This window comes from Cucurbita pepo, chromosome 1, assembly GCF_057944985.1.
Source record: "Cucurbita pepo subsp. pepo isolate OVF chromosome 1, ASM5794498v1, whole genome shotgun sequence".
Taxonomy (NCBI): Eukaryota; Viridiplantae; Streptophyta; class Magnoliopsida; order Cucurbitales; family Cucurbitaceae; genus Cucurbita; species Cucurbita pepo.
Genome location: NC_141798.1, coordinates 2,220,749 through 2,241,097, shown reverse-complemented (window position 1 = coordinate 2,241,097; position 20,349 = coordinate 2,220,749). Strand labels below are relative to the sequence as shown.

The window sequence follows — 20,349 nt, the reverse complement described above, 5'->3', positions numbered from 1 at the left end:
GACCAGTAGGCCTTTTGGGCATTCGAATTCATAAGTTAAAAGTTGTTTGCATGTGACTGGCTTATTGCTCTTATGGTAGGGCAGTAGCAATCAGTCTCCATAGGAGCTTGAATGTGACTCCAATGACTACTCAATCGATTAGCATAAACTAAGGGAAAAGGATTTCTCCTGATAACCTAGCTCGCTTCGTCGCAGCCAACAAAACTTAGATTGTTGTTGACACGGATCATATGAACTCAAGCTTTGAAAACTTCGATGAAAGTGATAATTAAACACACGTGTCCACGCTTTATTTATTGATGCTTATAGATTAAGCATTTGAAGAGGTACAAGGATAGGTACTCATTTGCATGGCCTCGTGTGGCATCATACACAAGGAGAGCTAGCTAGTGCTCACCATTCATTATTTACATATCATTCAGTAAATAGTCCATTGTTGGCTAGGGGCGCCGTCATGCTTCTCAACCACGATCATGGGCGGCAACTGAGGCACCTCCCTACGCACATCCATGACCAAGTTGGTGTTGGGATGGTTGATGGTGTTGTCTTCCGCAAGCCCCCAACGCTGCTGTGGCTTGTCAGCGCACCTAGACACAACCACCATCGCGCCATAATTCCTTTCGGACGAAGTCAAGCACAAGTGTCTATACTCATTTTGTCGAATGGTGCCGTCCCCATACAACGCCCATCGTTGGTTCTTATCATCTCGGCTACACTCTTTCAACGTCACATACGAATTTTCACCTTCTACAGATTTCAAACACAAGTTATCAAGCCATTTGATATTAGCCACCATTGGGTTAAAGGTCTCCGTGGCTTCCCAGCTTTGTGATGGTAAATTTTCATTGATTTCCACCGTCACCATCCTGCCTGGTTTCGCGGTCAAGACGAGTCCCGACTCGTCGTGGTGGATGGTTCCATCCTTGTTTTTGGTCCATTTCATGTCGTGTCTTATCTCTCTTGAGCAGTCCATTGCTACAACATTGGCTCCAATGACTTCAGTGGATTGAGATTTAGGAACCAAACAGAATCTCATGTCACTTATTCGAATCGTACCATCTTCAAGGATGGACCATAGTTGGCTTGATTTCTCTTGTTCGCATAGGGATAAGTCAGTTGGAGCATAATATCCGAAAATCAACAAGGTGTTTAAACACAGCCCGTCTCGACCGACAAGATGTGAGCGGGCTCCGAACGATCCGTAGCCGGAGGCGGCCGCTATGGCGGTGTGGGTGGCGAGGGAGAATGTGAGGGCAATGCAGAACAGGACTTGTGTCATCTTGTCCATTGATTATTAGAGTTGAGTAAAGGGTGAGAAAGATAGATGAAATGAAGGGTATTTATAGACACAAAAACATAGTGAAAAACAACACCATTAATGGAGGATGGATCATTATTGCAATCCAAATCATAAAATAAGGGTAGTGCGAATGATGAATCACAACCCATTTACTTCCCATGGTTGAGGTGCCTTTTTTTAAGATTAAAAAAAAAAATATATATATATATATATATATATATATATATATATATATATATATAAGTTAAAATTTTTCTTTAAAAAAAAAATTGTATGAATTTTTTTTAATATTTTGTTTAAAAAGTACCGTTAAATTTTTAATTTTTAATGTGTTTAAAAAAAAGGATTATTTTCATTTTTTATTTTAAGGTAACTTTAAAAAAAATCTAAAAATTTATATTAATATTATTTTTTAAAAAGTTTATAGATATTTTTTAAAAAGTTTAAAGGTTTTTTTTTATAAGGGTATTAAAAAAAATTATAAGATGATCTTTTAAATAAAATATTAACTTATAAAGATTTAAAAATATTATTGAAAATTTTTTAAAGTTTTAAATTATTTCCATTTTATTTATTCTTAATTATATGAGGGAATTTCCAATAAAAATAAGATAATTATGATCATTTACGCTCAACATATATAAATATTAAATTGGTTAATTTATAATTTAATGCAAAGTATTTTTGTATAAAGATTTAAATAATTAGAATAGAAGAAACTAAGAAACCTATGTGAATTTTAAATATAGAACAAATAATTATTAAAATGGATTCTATTAAACGATCAAAGTCATAAAATGTTAAATAAAATCATAATAAATATATATAATAAAATTCATAAAATTTTAATTTATTCATAATTCAACTTTAATCATACTAAGTTAGCTTTTCCAGTCATAAATTTTTTAACATATATTTAAATTATTGGAGAAGGTAAAAAGTTCTTTTTTTTTAATTTTTATTTTTTATTTTTTATTTTTATGAGTTCACAATATTAATGGGTCGAGTTTATTACTCAACAGAGTTACATCAATAACGATAAGTGTTTTACACTTAATGGATTTCAATTTGTTTAGGAGCGAATGGATTATGACAAATAATCCATTCTTGTAAGTGGAAGGTTTTGGGTGGAATTGTGGTTATAAAAAAAAAAAAAAATTTATGATTTATGTTTTTAATTCATTGGGGTCGTAGAATGATTCAAATCTCAAACAAATTTTTTGATCTGAAATATTTAATCAACACAGATTCATAAAGGTTGATTTTTTATTAAATCAAAATTTTAAAAATTTCATATCATTTAGGATGAAATCATCTTAATTAAGATCCAATTGGTAGGTTTCTGTATCATTATTGAAGAACACTCATGAGATACGAACAATAACCTCCACATTGGTATTAATATTGTCCACTTTAAACATAAGCTCTCGTGATTGCCATATTTTCAACATGCCGCTAGTAGCGAACCCCAAATGCTCAGTCCTGCTAGCATTGTCATTCCTCTAATCTCCCCACTTGACCCAAGAGATCAACAACACAAGCATAACGTTCAACTTTGTGTACAATCGACCACATGGTGCTTAACCAACGCCAACATGACCTAATTGACAACAACCAAATAACAATTTAATAAATGTAACGTCATCGAGCTAACTGCCGAAAAGTTGGCATAAACAATTATCATACTATTCTTTTCACTTCTATTAAGTTCGTCGAAACATACTCTCGCCCTCAAGTAAGTCACCAACAAGACATGGGTCATCATTGACACCGACAACATATGCTCAAGCCTCCTCTTCTCCCTACCCAAAGTTATATATTGTAAGCCGTTGTTATTTCTCTCTTGCTTGCTTACATAACGTATCTTTCAAAAATAGCTCTTTCGAAAATCTCTCTCTACGCTCGTTTTCTAAAACATTATTAAAACCGAGGCCAGAGGCTCGAGCATACGTCGCTTGGTCGTAGGCGACGCAAGAACGAATTGACTTAGCTCACTTGTCGTTGAAAAGTGAGTGTCGCACAATCGCAAGTCTGTTGCCATTAAAAGTGCGATTGTGACAAGTAACCCAGAAAGATTTAGAAAACAATTGGCAACTAGTCGTATCCTTCTATCATTCAAGTATGACAGTAAAACATGTCCACACTTTATTTATTAATGTTTATCGTTGCGTGGATTCATACATTCATTATTTACATATTATTCAATAAACGATCCATTGTTGGCTATCAGTCCCAGCGCGCTTGGCAACCAGGACCATTGGCGAGAGACGCACAAACGTACGCGCATCCATGACCAAGTTGGTGTTGGGATGGCCGATGGTGTTGTCCGCTGCAAGCGCCCAACGCTGTTGTGGCATGTCTGCGCACTTAGACACAACCACCGAAGAGCTTAAGAGCGAAGTCAAGCAGACGTTGCTATCGCCATTGCCTCGAATGGTGCCATCCCCATACAGCACCCATCGCTGCCTCTTATCATATCTGCTACTACACGCACTCAACCCCAACGAAAATTCACCATCACCAAATTGTAAACACAAGTTGTCATGCCACTTGATGTTGGCCACCTTTGGGTAGGGCCTTTCCGTGGCTTCCCAGCCCTGCGACGGCGCACCTTCATCGACTTCCAACGACACATACTGGCTTTGTTTCCCCGTCAAGACGAGCCCCGACTCATCGTGACGTATGGTTCCGTCGTTCGTTTTGGTCCATTTCATGTCGCTTCTTATCTCTTTCGTACAGTCTATTAGTACGACATTGGTTCCAATGGGTTTAATACCCCGACTATGAGGAACCAAACAATTTCTATCGTTATCTGCCCGAATCGTGCCATCATCAACGATTGCCCATAATTGGTCCGAGTCCGATTCATCGCAGTCTGTTAATTTAGTTGGAGTGTAATATATGGAAAGCGGCGCTGTCTGTAAACACAGCCCATCTCGACCCACGAGATGTGCGCGTCCTCCGAACGCTCCGTACGCGAGGGCAGTGCCGATGTGGGTGGCGAGGGAGAATGCCACGACCATACACAACACGACTTGTCTCGTTTTCTCCATGGATTAGAGTTTACTAAAAGCTTGAGAAAGTTGAGGTGAAATGAAGTGTATATATAAACATAAACCACACATCAATGGATAATGGATCATTATTGCAAACACAATGATACAACAATTGAAGTGGGAATGATGAATCATAACCCATATATTTCCCAGGGGTAATTTTGGTATTATCGTAAAAAAAAAACAAGGTTAATATCGTCCAAAAAAAATTACTTTTGTATCTTTAGTAAAATAATTTAAAGTTTATAGATTAATTAAACATTATTTACTTAATTTATTAAGGAAAAAATTAATTGGTAGGTTGGATTAAAAAAAACATATTTTTTGAATATTTAATAATTTATTATTAAAATATTGAGATAATTAAATTTAATGTCATTTATTATCGAGACTCGGAACAGATCAAGAACTTGTGGGGCGAACTTGTGAAGAAAAGATGGATCGCTATGTCTGCTAATCATCTGTAAGTTTGGTTTTGAAAATTCCTTATTTTCCACCATGGAAACTCCTTACCCAATCCCCATCTCTCCCACGAAAACTCGCATTGGATGGATCGGTATAGGTGTGATGGGCGCCGCCATGGCCACTCGTCTCCTCGCCGCCGGATACTCCGTCGCAATTTACGCTCGTTCACCTTCCAAGGCTCTTGATTTACAGTCAAAAGGCGCTTCTCTCGTTAATTCCGCTTCTGAATTAGCGCAGGTCAGTGATATTGTTTTCACAATGGTGGGTCACCCGTCAGATGTTCGACAAAATGTCTTAGAGAAGAATGGGCTCCTACAAGGACTGAATCCTGGTGGAGTCATCGTTGACACCACCAGCAGCCACCCAGCTCTTGCCCGCGAGATATTTGCTGCTGCTCGTGCTAAGGGTCGTGTTAATTTCCACTAAATTACTAGATCAAATCGAACCACCTTGAACTAAGAAGTTTAAGCTTGTTTACTCGTATTCTTGGCAGGTTGCTGGGCTGTGGATGCGCCCGTGTCGGGAGGCGACATTGGCGCTAGAGATGGGAAGTTGGCCATTTTTGGGGGTGGTGATGCAGGGGTAGTGAAGTGGTTGTCACCTCTGTTTGAAGCATTGGGGAAAGTGACATACGTGGGTGAAGCAGGGTGTGGACAGAGCTGCAAGATAGCGAACCAGATAGCGATTGGGGGAAACCTGATGGGGCTGAGTGAAGGGCTGGTGTTCGCTGAGCGGGCGGGGTTGGATGTGAAGCAGTTTGTGGAAGCTGTGAGGGGTGGGGCTGCAGGGTCAATGGCAATGGAGCTGTTTGGTGAGAGGATGATAGAGAGGGACTTTAGGCCTGGTGGGTTTGCTGAGTATATGGTGAAGGATTTGGGAATGTGCGTGGATGTTGTGGAAGAAGGGGAAGATGTGGAGAGGCTTGTAGTGTTGCCAGGGGCTGCATTGGCCAAGCAATTGTTCTCTGCAATGGTGGCCAATGGAGATGGAAAGTTTGGCACTCAAGGGCTAATCTCTGTTGTTCAGAGGCTTAATGGCAAGTAAGTGAATCTGTAGGAAACTTGTTTGTTTATTGCTTGTTTGTGCACTTGGGATTGGAAGCCAATTCTCTGTCTGGCTTGTACAGATAGTTTATAGAAGTTGTTTTCGAGTAAGTCCCATTTTAGGATTTAGAATTTGAATTCGACACTTAATGACTCTTGTACTCTCCTTTCTTTCCTGTGACATGACTACGTTATCTATTTTAGAGTTAAGAAAATCCTCATAGACCAACCAGACTTGACCTCAAGGACCAAGTTAAGAAAATCCTCATAGACCAACCAGACTTGACCTCAAGGACCAACAAAGATGATTGAGTCATCGAAAATAAAAATACATTTTATTAATACAAGTAGTCGGTCCAATTTTTTTAAGCATTTCTCCATGATTTCATCTTCTCGATGAGATTATTCTAATTCATTTATTACATGTCTTACTGACAAAATGAAACAAAATGAATTCACGAACAAAAGTTTAAAAATATTTTGACTAATATCTCTAAACTTAGCCATTATTATAGATTTGACGAACAAAATAAAGAATATGTACTTTATTTAGAATATATTCGTGTGTATCTAAAACATTGCTCAATTATCATCCGGACTCTAAACAAACCAAGATCCATGGCGGTGTCTGTTGATCATCTGTAAGTTGCTTTTGATAAATCCTTATTCCACCATGGAAACCCCTTACCCAATCCCCATCTCTCCTTCTAAAACTCGCGTTGGATGGATCGGCATAGGTGTGATGGACGCCGCCATGGCCACTCGTCTCCTCGCCGCCGGATACTCCCTCACAATCTACGCTCGTTCCCCTTCCAAGGCTCTTGATTTACAGTCCAAAGGCGCTTCCCTCGTCAATTCCCCTTCCGAATTAGCTCAGACTTGCGACGTTGTTTTCACAATGGTGGGAAACCCATCAGATGTTCGACAAAATGTCGTAGAGAAGAATGGGCTCCTACAAGGACTAAATCCTGGTGGGGTCATCGTTGACACCACCAGCAGCCACCCCGCTCTTGCCCGCGAGATCTTCGCTGCCGCTCGAGCAAAAGGTCTCGTTAATTTTCACTAAATTACTTAAATCAACTCATGTGGTCTACTTTGAGCATAAGTTTAGGTGGATTTGCTTTGGGCTTCTCAAAAGTCTTTGTACGAATGAAGAATGAAGAATGAAGATGTATTTCTTATTTATAAATTCGTGATCATTAGGTAAGGTGGGACTCCCTCCCAACATCCTGAACTAAGAAGTTCAAGCTTATTTACTAACACACTTGGCAGGTTGCTGGGCTGTGGATGCGCCCGTGTCAGGAGGCGACATTGGTGCTAGAGAAGGGAAGCTATCCATTTTTGGGGGTGGCGACGCAGAGGTAGTGAAGTGGTTATCACCTCTGTTTGAAGCATTGGGGAAAGTGACATACGTGGGTGAAGCAGGGTGTGGGCAGAGCTGCAAGATAGCGAACCAGATAACGCTTGTGGGAAACATGATAGGGGTGAGTGAAGGGCTGGTGTTCGCTGAGCAGGCGGGGTTGGATGTGAAGCAGTTTGTGGAAGCTGTGAGGGGCGGGGCAGGAGGGTCGATGGCAATGGAGTTGTTCGGGGGGAGGATGATAAAGAGGGACTTCAGGCCTGGTGGGTATGCTGAGTATATGGTGAAGGATCTGGCAATGTGTGTGGACGTTGTGGAAGAAGGGGAAGATGTGGAGAGGATTGCAGTGCTGCCAGGGGCTGCATTGGCCATGCAATTGTTCTCTGCAATTGTTCTCTGCAATTGTTCTCTGCAATGGTGGCTAATGGTGATGGAAAGATTGGCTCTCAAGGGATAATCTCTGTTATTCAGAGTGAAGCTAATATGGTCATTATCTTTTATGACCATTTTAATGTATTAATAAAAACAGCTTTTAATGTTGTCACAATATTATTAAATTTCATCAGTTATCTACTTCTATATAATTGTTGCAATTAATTACTTATATTCCATTAATGATGAGATTTAGTTACTTTAATTTTATAAGTCTAGAGATATGATTTTGTAATTTTAGGTTAAATTACAAATATGATTACAATAGGATGAGATTCATCTAGAAGGAATTGATGATCAAGAAAATGGAGAAATGACACATTCTACCTAGTACGTGTGTCCCCGATAGCTGCATCGTGAATATATACGATACGACACGACAAACGAGATTGCATTCCTCCACAAATCCATCGCCGTGACTGTTAGATCCCATATCGAATGAAACATTCTTTATAAACATATGGAAACCTTCCCTGTTTTAAAAACCTTAAACGGAAGCGCGAAAGGGAAAACTCAAAGAAAACAATATTCAACCTTAAACGGAAGCGCGAAAGGGAAAACCCAAAGAAAACAATATTTACGGGCGGTGATCTTGGGCTGTTACAAATAGTATTAGAGCTAAGAGCTAGACATTAGCGATGTGTGAACGAGGAGGCTGAGCCTCAAAGAGAGGTGGGCTGGGGACGAGACAGTGTGCTGGACCCAGAAGTAGAGTCCCACGTTGATTGGAGAAGAGAACTATCAGCTAGGACGTTGACCCAAGGGTGGATAACATCAATTTCTAATATTCCAAAATTGTGGACAATATGCAAGATTTCGATCACATTCCGAAAAATGGACACCAGGAAACTTCCATATAGGTTTTTGCCTGATCTTGAACTTCGAAGAATCAAGCCTCTGGATTTATCAGAAGAATGTTGTTGAACAAGATTGATCAACTAAAACAAAGGGATCATCACCAGTATTAATTCTTCGCCCAATCCACTGGATTTATAATCTCAATGGAAACAGGTGAAGCAGAAGAATGTTCAAGTGAAAGAAATCAGAGGAGCCATCACAAACATGATTCTGTGAAAGTGTGATCGCAGTGCAATTTGTATCTAGAATCATGAACAATTGAGTACGAACAATTCAGTGGACTTTTCTCAGTTCATTTTCGGTTCCAGAAATAGTTTATTTTGTGTTCGTAAGCAGAGTACAGATCGAAGGCTTCTGTGAAAGTGTGATCGCAGTGCAATTTGTATCTAGAATCATGAACAATCGAGTATGAAATTGTAGTTATTTAGGCATTGATTTCACAGTTTCACAGATTGTTTCATCTCTTTCTGAAACCTAAATAGATTTCGATTCTTCAAGAAATGAAAAGCAAGTAACAATCATATGAGAGATTTAAGGCGGATTCAAGAAGGATGAACCTTATTGGACGAAATGGCCTTCCAGGCAGATCTCATGGAAGCAGTGGCCGAGTTCATCGCCGCCTCCATGTACCTCTTGGAAGCAACCGCGGCGGCTTTCTCCATCAAACTGCCCATCTTGCGAGCCTTCTCCGACTTGTCGACGAGGTCTTGAAGCTCAGCCTCGGCCATCCGATCGAACTCCTCCTCGAACCTTCTGAACTCATCCATAGCATCTTCCATGACGGAATCGAGATACTCCTCAGCCTGGTGCATCGCGATCTCAGCGTCTCGAGTTTCGTTCTGGTGTTGGAGCTCCAAGGCTGCCCAGGAATTGTAGGCTTCGATCTCGAAGAGCTTCATGAGGTCTTCAATGGTGGAAGGGTCGAAATTCTTGTCTTGTAAAGCTCGATCGGAGAGGAAGGTGAACTGGGAGATGAGAGCTTCCATGGTGGATGAGAATCGAGAACCAGAAGCAAAAAAAGGAGGAGGAATGAAGATCAAATTGGAACAGTGGGAGCTGCTGAGTAATGGATTTAAAGAATCTTCGGCTCTAGATTTGGATAATATGATCCAATTCGTAGCTAGGGCCGAACAATGATTTACACGAGCTCTTACTTCGATTGAACCCACACGTCGATCCCACGATTCAACGGATAAGGGCCCAAAAAATTTAAGAGTTCTAATCGATCCAAGAACATAATTCAAGATTAAGATCATAAAATTCTAATTCATAATGTTTTGGTAAATAATATTAATAATTTAGAAAGATTCCTCAGTAAAAATAAAAATAAAAAATATTTTAGAACTAAATTAACCAAACAAAATATTAATAATGCTCTAATTTTGTGTAGAGAATTTCAGATTACCACAGTCACGGGGTTCCTCTTCTTCTACTTCTTCTTCTTCTTCTTCTTCTTCTTCTTCTTCTTCCTCCATTTTTAATATCTGATCTGAACTGCAAACCAGTTTCGATTCGATTCGATTCGATTCGATTCGGTTCTCTTAGATTTCGGGGTTGGTAATCGGAGAACATCATGCGCCGGGAAGTGGTATTGCCGTTGTTCGTGCTCTGTTTCTTCGCCGCAGATCTTGTTCGAACTGCCCATTCAATCTGGTTGAACTTACCTGCATCTGGAACCAAGTGCGTCTCCGAGGAAATCCAGACCAACGTTGTTGTTCTTGCCGATTTTGTCGTTGTCGCTGATCATACTCATGCTCCCACCATTTCTGTCAAGGTTAAATTTCGAGATTAAACCTTTTTTCTTCTTTGATTAACAATTCTTCGTTCGCCAATGTCTCTTTTATCTGTGCCTTGGTGGTATTGTTTTTGATTTGAATTTCTCGGTTTGTTAATTTGTTGGGCTGTATCAAAATCAATAGGCTTATGAAATACACCCGACGGGGTAATGCATTGCTACGTATTTGTTGATTTGTCCTCTCCCGTTTGGTTATGACCGATCAATTTCGAAATTCCTAGAACTTCGATCTATTTCTTGTGCGTCTTGTCCTTTGTTTCTAATCTTGGAGATAAAATTTCATGTTGTCATTGATGAATCAACGGGACCAAAGGATTTTTCCGGCTGTGTTGGTTTGTATAAATCCAGTGCGCCAATGGAAGTGTCCTTGCTTCTCTGGCTTGTTGGTCAAGGTCTGATGTTCTCACAACGCTCTAGGCATATCTTAGCAGGGAGATGAAAGAAAGAAAGGCATCAATTCTATGATAGCCTCTTCTTCAGTATTATGGAGTTTTTTCATCCAATTTTAGTTTGTTTGGTTTCTGAGTTTGTCTGTGAAGATTATCTCAACAGGTTTAGAGGAACATATGAAGGAAGATCAATGCCAGGTTGTGGATTAGTTTTAAGGGGATGGTACCTTTGAAATCTGCTGCACACCCACAAATGATTTGGTTTTTGCAAATTGTTTTAAATTCTTAATGATTGTTCGGGAGGATGATTCATGGGGAAGGTGATCAAAAAGTTGAATCTGGAATTGTTTTAGTATCAAAACTTGACTAGTCTATATATTATTGATAGTGATAGATCTTCATTTAAAATTTGATTTGAGTCTCTAGATGATATATTTTGTCCATTTCTTTAGTAGATTCCATTGAATGGTTGTATTTTGACCTCTGAATTTGTGATGTCCCACATTGGTTGGGGAGGAGAACAAAACACCCTCTATAAGGGAGTGGAAACCTTCCCCTAGCAGACGCGTTTTAAAGCCTTGAGGGGAACCCCGAAAGAGAAAGTTCAAAGAAGACAATATTTGCTAGTGGTGGATCTGGGACGCGTTACAAATGGTATCAGAACCAGACACCAGACGATGTGTCAGCCTTCTTGCTGTTCTCTGAAAGGGGGTAGACACGAGGCGGTGTGCCAGTAAGGACGCTGGCCCTAAAGGGGGTGGATTGGTGGGAGTCCCACATCGAATTGGAGAAAGGAACGAGTGCCAGCAAGGACGCTGGGCCCTGAAGGGGGTGGATTGTGATGTCCCACATTGGTTGGGGAGGAGAACCAAACACCCTTTATAAGGGAGTGAAAACCTTCCCCTAGCAGACGCGTTTAAAGCCTTGAGGGGAAGCCCGAAAGGGAAAGCTCAAAGAAGACAATATCTGCTAACGGTGGATTTGGTATGACAGAATTCCTATGGGACATTTTTTAGTGATCATCTCTCTTGAAAAATAAGCTTATCTACTCATACGATATATGTTATTTCTTGGCTCTTTTTTACTAATTAATCTAAGACTTGAACGATTCTTATGGAAGTTTAGACTTAGCAGTGCGTCAGGCCATTTGATATGTACTACTGATAAATCCACCGTTCATGGATTGTTGTAAACAACCAGGAGAACTGCACTATATGTTTTAGGATGTTTAGCTGAATCCTTTGGTTGTGCCTCCTTATAAGTAATTTATATCTGTCATTTGGTGGTGAAACGGTTCGTCGATTCAATGATGTCAAACATGTTTGAATCTGTGATCTGATTATGATTCCATAACTTATAACGCTAGATCAATAATCACATACAGATTCGGTGCAAATCGATGTTTATTCTTTGTGTGTGGAAAAATTTTCCTTTTAAGTTTTGAAGGCCAGATTCCTTCATGTCTTGATTATATGTTATTGTTTTGCACTTTACTGATTGATGACAGTCTCCTTCAGGTGACATCTCCATACGGGAACAATCTTCATCACTCGGAGAACATAACGCATGGTCAGTTTGCGTTTACGACGAGTGAGGGTGGTAATTACCTAGCCTGTTTCTGGCTGACTGACCACAAGCATGAAGCTGGTACTGAGGTAAGTGTCAACCTTGACTGGAGAACAGGGATTGCAGCCAAGGATTGGGAATCAGTCGCAAAAAAAGAGAAGATTGAGGTAACTAACTACTTCCTCCACTTTTCCATATTCCACTACAACTTGTAATATCCATTCGAATCAAACTCGTTCTTGTTTAGGGTGTTGAACTCGAGCTGAGGAAACTCGAGGGAGCTGTCGAAGCTATCCATGAAAATCTGCTCTATCTCAGGGACAGGTAACTAAGTTTCCATTGTAGAACTGAATGCTTACCTAAATCTAGCCAATGTCCACAACCTTCTCCAACTCATTACTCTGGTTTATATAATTTTGGAGTCTTGCAGAGAAGCTATTATGAGGACGGTCAGCGAGAGAACGAACGCACGAGTTGCGTGGTATAGTATCATGTCCTTGGGTGTCTGCATCATTGCTTCTACTCTACAGATATGGTACTTGAAGCGCTTCTTTCAGAAGAAAAAGCTTATTTAGAGAACTTGTTAGTCTACCCTTCTTGTTCTTGCAGAAATAGAATTTGTCCAAGTTATTTAGTTTTCTTTCCCTTCCTCGTATGAAATAGAAAAGTTTTGACACGTACTGCAAACCATACAGATTCGTTTGTATTTTGTACTTCAGTTCTTGTTGAGTTGCTTTGAAGCTGATAGAATCTAGTTTAAGACTCAGTGTTCATTATCCTTTATATGATTAGGAATCCTAAAAATGCAGCTTCACCTTCTATTAGTCCCAAGCTTTTGACATGGCTGACAATCCTTAGCTTTGAAAAATGCTCGACTTAATCGCCCCTCACCCCAACTCGAGAACTACTCGATTGGTTATGATATATATCTTCGACTAAGAGCTCGAATCCTCCACTCCTACGTGTTGTTGGACTAAAAAAATGATCATGCAACTGAAAAGCACCTTCCCGTTTTTCTCCACTTAATTTTCAACTAAGAAGATTCATATAGCATTTTGATGTATGAAACTCTTTTCTTGGCTTTTTCCATGTTTTTTTTTGTACGCTTCTGGTAAATCTATTGATTCAAACACTGTAAATGAAGAAAATGAAAGAAAGAGAAGCTCAATCACCTTCTTTCACTCTCAAGTGCTCTCATCAAATGATGTATGTGGGCTGAGTCATTCCTATTATGCATTCTCTCGTTGTTTAATTAGACCTTTTTATTTTGAACGGTAAAGTCTTGTTTGAATGGTTGAGAATAACCGAACAATATAAACCATAAAAGGTAGGAATAAGTGCAATTTTATAAACTAATCCTAAAAGCATATTCTAATATAGAATCCACCCAAACAAAACTGATAACATTTTATAATTTATGGGTAGTGGAAGATGGAAAAACATATGCTAACAAGGCTTCAACTAATGATTTATTATTCAAAATTAGTTAATGCATTATCTCTTAAAATTTTATCAATCAAACAATCTTTAGAACTATATTACCATAGTTTTAGTAAAGATGATTTGTAATTATTCCATATTCTTAAAGTTAATCTCTTATCTCTTCGTGCATGAACTTAATTAATTAAGTTATCAACTTCATTGCTTAAGCACTAATTTAGTTTCCATGAACTAAACCCACTTCTAATATCATATTAATTATCACCTCTTGCCTCAAGAATGGTGTTTGACTTAGTATTAACTACAGAAAAGGTTTGATCTCAACGAATAGGAAAGGCTCAGTCAATTCATCACTCTCCGCCAAACCCATGAATCAAAAACCAGGCTGTTTGTCCATTTCATTCTCAATTCCATTGGATCTTCCATTTGTTGATGGAGAAGCTTTTCCTTAGCCCTTTTTTGCTATTGTTTTACACAAATCAAGTGGGGTTTCTCCCTTTATTCTCATCTTCCCCTTTACCCTTCTACTCATTCACCTTTGCTTGTCTTCAACGTTGGGTTGCCCCGTGAAAAACCAATCTATTTGAGAATTTTAGGGTGTTTGTAACAAAACCCAGAAGGGGATTTGGGGGATTTGGGGGATTTGTTACAGATGCTCTGCGAATGGGGAAAGTGGAGGAGCGAAATCTGCCGGTGCAGCAGCGTCGTGAGGTGGCTCACTCTTCTGGGTGTCTTTGTGGTGAATGTTCGATTTGTTTTGATAGAGTTTGTAAGGAGTTGAATTTCAAGTGTTTGTTGGTTTTGGTTTTGGGGTTTGTGGTGTTTGTGCCTGGATTCTTTTGGCTTCTTCCTTTTCATGAAAGAAATTCAGGGTTTGAAGCGAAAGACGCCATTAAACTCAGTGGTATGTATGTATGTATGTATGTCTTTCGATTCCCATTTCTCTTATTCTGTTTTGGGATTGGATGATTTGTGTAGCAATTTCTTGATGGCGTCTTATACTTCTCTGATGATTTTGGATGATCTTGCTGTTTTCTAATGATGTTTTGACAACAGGATTGTGCTTTAGTTCAACTCATCTACCATTTTTAGCTTAGATTTGCTAGGATCAGGCTTGTGTTCTTCCCTATGTTGACTTTGAAACTCCGAACCTCTTTCTAGTGGACTCGTTTGAAACTTTGAGGGAAAACCCAAGGGAAAGCTCAAAGAAGACAATATCGGTTAGGATTTGACTGTTACAAATGGTATCAGAGCCAAACACTGGACGGTGTGCCAGTGAGGACACTGGGTCCCTAAGGGGAGTGGATTATGAAATCCCACATCGGTTGAAGAGGGGAACGAATCATTTCTTATAAGGATGTGGAAATCTCTCTCTAATAGATGCATTTTAAAACCTTAAGGGAAAGTCCGGAAGGAAAAACCTTTAAAGGACAACATTTGCTAGCAATGAGTTTGGACTGTTACAAATAGTATCAGAACCAAATACTGGGCGGTGTGTCATCGAGGACGTTGGGCCCCAAAAGGGAGTGGATTGTGAGATCCCACATTGGTTGTAGAGGAGAACGAATCATTCTTTATAAGAGTGTGGAAACCTCTCCCTAGTGGACGCGTTTTAAAACCTTTAAGGGGAAGCCTGGAAGGGAAAATTCAAAGAGGACAATATCTACTAGCGATGGGTTTGAGCTGTTACAAATAGTATCAGAGCCAAACACCGGGCGGTGTGCCATCGAGGACGTTGGGCCCCAAAAGGGAGTGGATTGTGAGATTCCACATCGGTTGTAGAGGGAAACGAATCATTCCTTATAAGAGTGTGGAAATTTCTCCCTAGTAGATACGTTTTAAAATTTAGGCTATCCTTTTGGTTCAAGTTAGATTTTGTATGAATATGGTACTCATAAACTTTTGTTTCTCCTTTTTCCAGCCACAGTTCACGTGTATTTTGTTCTTGAGAAGCCTGTGAAGGAGCTTCTCCCTCATATCAAGAGATTAGAGTTTGATATCAATGGTGAACTAGACATTCCTAATGTCAAGGTTTTTTGCTGCTCTTTTCTGTTGGATTTAGCTTTCTTAAGTATGATCCCTTATGACTAAGGGTCGTCGTATATCGTACCAGGTTGCCATTCTATCCATGCACGACGTAGGCGAGTCGAACAGGACATACGTGGTTTTCGGTCTTCTTTCTGAATACTTAACTGCTCCAATAAATCCAGTGTCCTTAAGTCTGCTGAGATCGTATTTATATGACCTTTACCTTCGCGAGTCGAACCTTACTTTGACGACATCGATTTTTGGACAGCCATCAGTATTCGAAATCCTGAGGTTTCCTGGGGGAATCTCTATAATCCCATTTCAACATGCTTCAATATGGCAGTTCCCCCAGATTGTGTTTAACTTCACTCTTACGAACTCTATTTCTGAAATACTCGACAAATTCGTCGAGTTCAGGAACGAGGTGAAGCTTGGATTGCATCTGAGGCGCTACGAGGTATTAAAACCTGTTCGAGTTTATCGAACGTTAGCTATAGACATTGAGTTGTGATGTTAGTTCCATGTATGGAGTTGAGTAATGGATGCTGGATTTCACTCTTTCTTGTCTTACAGAATGTGTATTTTCAAATAACAAACACAATTGGCTCGACGATGCAACCGCTCGTAGTTGTTCAAGCTTCTATTTCTTCGGAGTTGGGGCGCATGACATCACAGAGATTAAAGCAGTTGGCTGCAATCATCAACGCCTCTCCCAAACGAAATCTCGGCCTTGATTACTCGGTCTTCGGAGAAGTCGAAAGTGTCAGTTTGTCTTCGTATCTGAGGAGAACCTCTAAGGCAATACCACCTACTCTTCCTCCAGCTCCTGCCCCAGCTCCTGGTGATCATGTAGAACTACAGATTGCTCCACATCGTTCAAGGTCATCGTCCCATGGTCTTGCGCCCCGACGACATGTAAATCGTTACCCACCTCATTCTTCTCCGGCTCCTGCACATTCCTCTCGTGGACATTCAATACCTCCAATCTCCTATCCGAAGTCTACAAGTCTAATTGTTCCTCCGGCCGATCAACCTGGGGTTTCTTCGTCGTTGCCCCCTGATCTGTTACCTAAACCGAAGCCTTCTTTTCGGTCCGAATCAGGGCAGACAAAGGAAGATGTCCATAGAGTTTGGCCGCCGCCCATTGATTCGTCTCGTCCAGATCAAGTAAGTTTTGACATACTTTGTTAGATCATAAAGCTGAAGGCATGTACAGTTGCCTTTGTATCTATCAGAGCTCCAACTCATTCATTTCTCATGTTTGTAGGACTGAATATCTCAGGGCTCCATCACTCTCCTTCATCTTGGCATATCCATATCATCACACAGTCATCTGAAGAACACCAATGATACAAAAGACGTCGGGTTGGAGCGGATCGGGTACTCATTTTTGGTTCTACGAGCAACAGAAGGCGCCTCTGCAAACATTTCTAACAACAAACAGGTGTTTTCCTCCCAAAAAGGAGAGTGTTAAGTGTAGATAGGGAATGGGGATGTTGTTTTCCAAAGGGGAAGCAAGTCCAGTAGGTGTAGGGTGTTCTAAAACATATAATTATGAGATGGGATTTTGCAGATCTCAAGAGGAACCGAATAGTAAGCTGTAGAGTTCTGAAAATAAGGTTCCTTTTTGACTCTCTGCAATTTCTATACACACAATGTTACAACAAATTTAATAAGGAAAGCAAAATATGTTAGTTCATGTTTTCGTGGTTTTAAAATGTGTCAACTAAGAAAAAGTTTTTACACTATTATAAAGAATGCTTCTCATTACTCTCCGATCGATATAAGACCTCATAATCCACTTCTTTAGGGGCCCAGTGTCCTTGCCGGCACACATTCATTTCGTTCCCCTCTCTCCAACTGATATGGGGACCTCATAATCCACTCCTTTAGGGGCCAGTGTCCTCGCCGGCATACATTCATTTTGTGCCCCTCTCCAACATGGGGATCTCAGAATCCACCCCTTTAAGGGTCCAACCGATATGGGAACCTTAGAATCCACCTCTTAGGGGCCAGCGTCCTTGCTGGCACACCATTCTGGCTTTGATACCATTTGTAACCATCCAAGGTCACCACTAGCAAATATTGTCGTCTTTGGGTTTACGTTTCTAGACTTCTCATAATTTTTAAAACACTTCCACTATTGATACCATTTGTAACCGTCCAAGGTCACCACTAGCAAATATTGTCTTCTTTGGGTTTACGTTTCTAGACTTCTTCTCATAATTTTTAAAACACCTCCAGAAGGAGAGATTTTCATACTCTTATAATAAATGTTTCGTTCTCATTCACTTCACAAACGACGTGGGACCTCACATATATATTTGAGTAAATATAAATAAATAAATAAAGCAACCTAATGAAAAAAAAAAGAGTGATAAATACATACATGGGGTGGGTGTGTCAATCAGCCAGCCAAGAGTACATCCATGAATCTGCTGCAATATTTGGCTAATTTTTTTTTTAATTTTATATTTATTGGTGTAAATTTGTAATTTTAATTTTTTTTTTTTTTTTTTGTCTGATCTTTACGTTAGTTATAAGATCATAATTGCAATAAAGAATAAAATTTAAAAATCTTACTTTCCAAGGCGAGGAGATTATCGCCATAATCGGCGAACCCTAGCCGGCGAGCCAAATCGCCGATCACACGGAACGGCCACCATGAACGCACCACATTCCACCACCCATTCCCTCTTCCGTCTCCTTCTTCCACAGATTCCTCAGAGCTCTCACCATCAATGGCGTTCTGTAGTGTGTACCGGCAAATAGGGCAAGTATTATGGATTCTCAACCAAGGAACAATGCAATCCGAATGGTAAAAATGTCTACACGGCAACTCCCTCACTGCCCCTCCGATTTCGAATTCCTCTTTACAAATCGCACAGCTCGAATCCTTCTGCAAATGCGACTCCGTAATTTTCACCCTCCGAATCGTCTCCATGTCGGAATTCGCTGCGGGATTGGAGTTTTCCGATGGTCTGGAGAATTGGAGAGTAATCCAAGAATCCAGAGAATGAGCATCGTCAGTTTCGAACGTCCACCGCGGGATCATCCGGCGAGAATTCGTGTTGGTCATGTGATTTCCGGAATCTTGAAGAAAATTAGAAGGATCGCCGTGGAATCGTGCCCTAACGACGTCCAATTCATGGCGGAGATTTCTGGAACAAAAGGGGCAAGTGATGGAAATTTCCAGAGGATTTCCCAAGCTGATTCTGATGATTCGTCGACAGATTCGACACCAGTAGTAATGGACGGTTCTGGTCCTAGGGATTCCGGCATTGAAGGCGATTCGAGGTCTAAAATTTTGAGACATGGAGATACGAATTTGAGGTAGTTTCTTTTGAATCGAAAATTCGAGAAAGAAGAGAAGAATTTATAGGAAGAAGATTGATTGAGGAAGAGGAAGTAGAGATGGAGAAGGAATGGCTTGAAAGGCGACTGGAAAGTTATTCCTTATCGTATTCCTCGAAGAGACGGAAGATTTGGAGCTTTTTACAGGTAATGTTCATGAAATGGATTTGTATTCTCTCTTCATCTTCAAGCTCTGTTCATAGTTGCAGAGATCAATATGAAGAAGATTATGCCTTCTCCGCATTTGGTTCACCCTAATCGCCACCGTAACCTGCCCAACAAGAACAGAAAGGCCAACGGCCGGTTGAATCGCCAGCTTTGTGCATGGTTTCCATCTTCCAATGGCGATTCAACCGGCCGGAGCCAAAGGAAATTGCAGCACCGCGCGTGCTGCGTTGCCATGGAGATTTGAGGGCAACAATAGCTGGAAAGGCCGCTAATACCCCGGCTGAGGAGCAGACCCGAGGAAGGGCTCGCATCTGATTAGCTAGTTGATGAGGCAATAGCCTACCAACTGGACCAAGAGGATGATCGGCCACACTGGGGATGAGACACGGCCCAAAATCCTACAGGAGGTAGCCGTGGGGAATTTTCCACAATGGGCGAAAGCCTAACGAAGCAATGCCACATGGAGGTAGAAGCCCTACGGGTCGGGAACTTCTTTTTCCAAAGAAGAAGCAATGACGGTATCTGAGGAATAAACATCGGCTAACTCTGTGCCAGCAGCCGCGGTAATACAGAGGATGCAAACGATGTCATGTCAGAATCATCGGATGATGTTTATTGTCTTGAATTCTCATTGAAATTCATATTTCAGTAGAACCCGAGAAAATATTTGACTATTCTAAATTCACCAATTTGGAGTGTTGGCCGAGATATATTGGGTAAGGCCCCACAAATAGTTGTTCCATCTATCTCTTTCACCATTTTCCGTGATATAGAGTCCAATAGAGTCCAACACAATTTCGAAGGTGAAGACATATTTCTTAATTACTTATCACATCTATAAGATAATCAAGTTGAATTTCTATTACTTTCCAATATTTATTTATATTCATATAAATAAAATAAAATAGATTAATTTTAAATAACTAAAAAAAAAAATTGTATTTTAAAATTTAGCTAAAAATTCTAAGAATTAAAAAAATAAAATAAAATAATTAAAATATGAATTTTAACAATTAAATCTAACTCCTTTTTCCCATAAAGTTTGTTCTAAAAAATTAATGGTAAATGACAAAATATAACAAACCCAATGGTGAA

General features: G+C 40.1%; 8 protein-coding genes across 15 annotated transcripts; 4 read left to right on the top strand and 4 right to left on the bottom strand.

Moving 5' to 3' along the window:
• Positions 1 to 262: 262 nt before the first annotated feature.
• Positions 263 to 1,307, bottom strand: LOC111808974 (nigrin b). The gene has a single exon (XM_023695244.2). The coding sequence runs from the start codon at positions 1,286 to 1,288 to the stop codon at positions 419 to 421; it is 870 nt and encodes a 289-aa protein (XP_023551012.2). The 5' UTR covers positions 1,289 to 1,307; the 3' UTR covers positions 263 to 418.
• Positions 1,308 to 3,422: 2,115 nt separating this feature from the next.
• On the bottom strand, positions 3,423 to 4,361 carry LOC111778080 (nigrin b-like). The gene has a single exon (XM_023657725.2). It carries the CDS (start codon positions 4,351 to 4,353, stop codon positions 3,502 to 3,504), a length of 852 nt encoding a protein of 283 aa, XP_023513493.2. The 5' UTR covers positions 4,354 to 4,361; the 3' UTR covers positions 3,423 to 3,501.
• A 364-nt stretch (positions 4,362 to 4,725) lies between these two features.
• LOC111795572 (putative 3-hydroxyisobutyrate dehydrogenase-like 3, mitochondrial) lies at positions 4,726 to 6,507 on the top strand. Of its 2 annotated transcripts, XM_023678083.2 has the most exons (3): positions 4,726 to 5,227; positions 5,315 to 5,861; positions 6,418 to 6,507. In XM_023678083.2, the coding sequence occupies exons 1-3, from the start codon at positions 4,855 to 4,857 to the stop codon at positions 6,497 to 6,499; spliced, it is 1,002 nt and encodes a 333-aa protein (XP_023533851.2). In that variant the 5' UTR covers positions 4,726 to 4,854; the 3' UTR covers positions 6,500 to 6,507. The 2 variants fall into 2 exon arrangements, with proteins under 2 accessions (XP_023533851.2, XP_023533858.2); XM_023678090.2 differs by lacking the exon at positions 6,418 to 6,507 and having other exon boundaries at positions 4,728 to 5,227; positions 5,315 to 6,087.
• Positions 6,508 to 6,537: 30 nt separating this feature from the next.
• LOC111803126 (putative 3-hydroxyisobutyrate dehydrogenase-like 3, mitochondrial) lies at positions 6,538 to 7,789 on the top strand. Its single transcript, XM_087121827.1, has 2 exons — positions 6,538 to 6,910; positions 7,137 to 7,789. The coding sequence occupies exons 1-2, from the start codon at positions 6,538 to 6,540 to the stop codon at positions 7,679 to 7,681; spliced, it is 918 nt and encodes a 305-aa protein (XP_086977953.1). The 3' UTR covers positions 7,682 to 7,789.
• Positions 7,790 to 8,921: 1,132 nt separating this feature from the next.
• On the bottom strand, positions 8,922 to 9,911 carry LOC111795549 (uncharacterized). Its single transcript, XM_023678054.2, has one exon. It carries the CDS (start codon positions 9,768 to 9,770, stop codon positions 9,057 to 9,059), a length of 714 nt encoding a protein of 237 aa, XP_023533822.2. The 5' UTR covers positions 9,771 to 9,911; the 3' UTR covers positions 8,922 to 9,056.
• Positions 9,912 to 9,933: 22 nt separating this feature from the next.
• LOC111795558 (transmembrane emp24 domain-containing protein p24delta3) lies at positions 9,934 to 13,030 on the top strand. Its single transcript, XM_023678063.2, has 4 exons — positions 9,934 to 10,288; positions 12,216 to 12,431; positions 12,512 to 12,588; positions 12,695 to 13,030. Exons 1-4 carry the CDS (start codon positions 10,088 to 10,090, stop codon positions 12,837 to 12,839), a joined length of 639 nt encoding a protein of 212 aa, XP_023533831.2. The 5' UTR covers positions 9,934 to 10,087; the 3' UTR covers positions 12,840 to 13,030.
• Positions 13,031 to 14,089: 1,059 nt separating this feature from the next.
• Positions 14,090 to 17,502, top strand: LOC111806726 (uncharacterized). 2 transcript variants are annotated; one of them, XM_023692174.2, is made up of 5 exons: positions 14,090 to 14,608; positions 15,626 to 15,735; positions 15,818 to 16,189; positions 16,306 to 16,899; positions 17,000 to 17,502. In XM_023692174.2, exons 1-5 carry the CDS (start codon positions 14,368 to 14,370, stop codon positions 17,003 to 17,005), a joined length of 1,323 nt encoding a protein of 440 aa, XP_023547942.2. In that variant the 5' UTR covers positions 14,090 to 14,367; the 3' UTR covers positions 17,006 to 17,502. The 2 variants fall into 2 exon arrangements, with proteins under 2 accessions (XP_023547942.2, XP_086984467.1); XM_087128341.1 differs by having other exon boundaries at positions 14,489 to 14,624.
• Positions 16,261 to 19,490, bottom strand: LOC111806742 (uncharacterized). 6 transcript variants are annotated; one of them, XM_087128350.1, is made up of 3 exons: positions 18,316 to 19,490; positions 18,122 to 18,183; positions 16,261 to 17,376 (listed from the first exon to the last, which is right to left on the bottom strand). In XM_087128350.1, exons 1-2 carry the CDS (start codon positions 19,046 to 19,048, stop codon positions 18,140 to 18,142), a joined length of 777 nt encoding a protein of 258 aa, XP_086984476.1. In that variant the 5' UTR covers positions 19,049 to 19,490; the 3' UTR covers positions 16,261 to 17,376; positions 18,122 to 18,139. The 6 variants fall into 6 exon arrangements, with proteins under 6 accessions (XP_086984476.1, XP_086984484.1, XP_086984489.1 ...); XM_087128358.1 differs by having other exon boundaries at positions 18,122 to 18,170; XM_087128363.1 differs by having other exon boundaries at positions 18,122 to 18,167.
• Positions 19,491 to 20,349: the final 859 nt, after the last annotated feature.

Coding starts and splice junctions, on each gene's coding strand:
- LOC111808974 (XM_023695244.2), bottom strand. CDS start 1,288: ATGGACAAGATGACACAAGTCCTGTTCTGCATTGCCCTCACATTCTCC.
- LOC111778080 (XM_023657725.2), bottom strand. CDS start 4,353: ATGGAGAAAACGAGACAAGTCGTGTTGTGTATGGTCGTGGCATTCTCC.
- LOC111795572 (XM_023678083.2), top strand. CDS start 4,855: ATGGAAACTCCTTACCCAATCCCCATCTCTCCCACGAAAACTCGCATT. Junction 5,228..5,314: donor TGCTGCTGCTCGTGCTAAGG/GTCGTGTTAATT, acceptor TATTCTTGGCAG/GTTGCTGGGCTGTGGATGCG. Junction 5,862..6,417: donor GTTCAGAGGCTTAATGGCAA/GTAAGTGAATCT, acceptor TACTTTATTTAG/AATATATTCGTGTGTATCTA.
- LOC111803126 (XM_087121827.1), top strand. CDS start 6,538: ATGGAAACCCCTTACCCAATCCCCATCTCTCCTTCTAAAACTCGCGTT. Junction 6,911..7,136: donor CGCTGCCGCTCGAGCAAAAG/GTCTCGTTAATT, acceptor CACACTTGGCAG/GTTGCTGGGCTGTGGATGCG.
- LOC111795549 (XM_023678054.2), bottom strand. CDS start 9,770: ATGATCTTAATCTTGAATTATGTTCTTGGATCGATTAGAACTCTTAAA.
- LOC111795558 (XM_023678063.2), top strand. CDS start 10,088: ATGCGCCGGGAAGTGGTATTGCCGTTGTTCGTGCTCTGTTTCTTCGCC. Junction 12,432..12,511: donor CAAAAAAAGAGAAGATTGAG/GTAACTAACTAC, acceptor GTTCTTGTTTAG/GGTGTTGAACTCGAGCTGAG. Junction 12,589..12,694: donor CTGCTCTATCTCAGGGACAG/GTAACTAAGTTT, acceptor GGAGTCTTGCAG/AGAAGCTATTATGAGGACGG.
- LOC111806726 (XM_023692174.2), top strand. CDS start 14,368: ATGGGGAAAGTGGAGGAGCGAAATCTGCCGGTGCAGCAGCGTCGTGAG. Junction 15,736..15,817: donor TAGACATTCCTAATGTCAAG/GTTTTTTGCTGC, acceptor ATATCGTACCAG/GTTGCCATTCTATCCATGCA. Junction 16,190..16,305: donor TGCATCTGAGGCGCTACGAG/GTATTAAAACCT, acceptor CTTGTCTTACAG/AATGTGTATTTTCAAATAAC.
- LOC111806742 (XM_087128347.1), bottom strand. CDS start 19,048: ATGTCTCAAAATTTTAGACCTCGAATCGCCTTCAATGCCGGAATCCCT. Junction 18,184..18,315: donor TAATCTCCTCGCCTTGGAAA/GTAAGATTTTTA, acceptor AAAAAAAATTAG/CCAAATATTGCAGCAGATTC.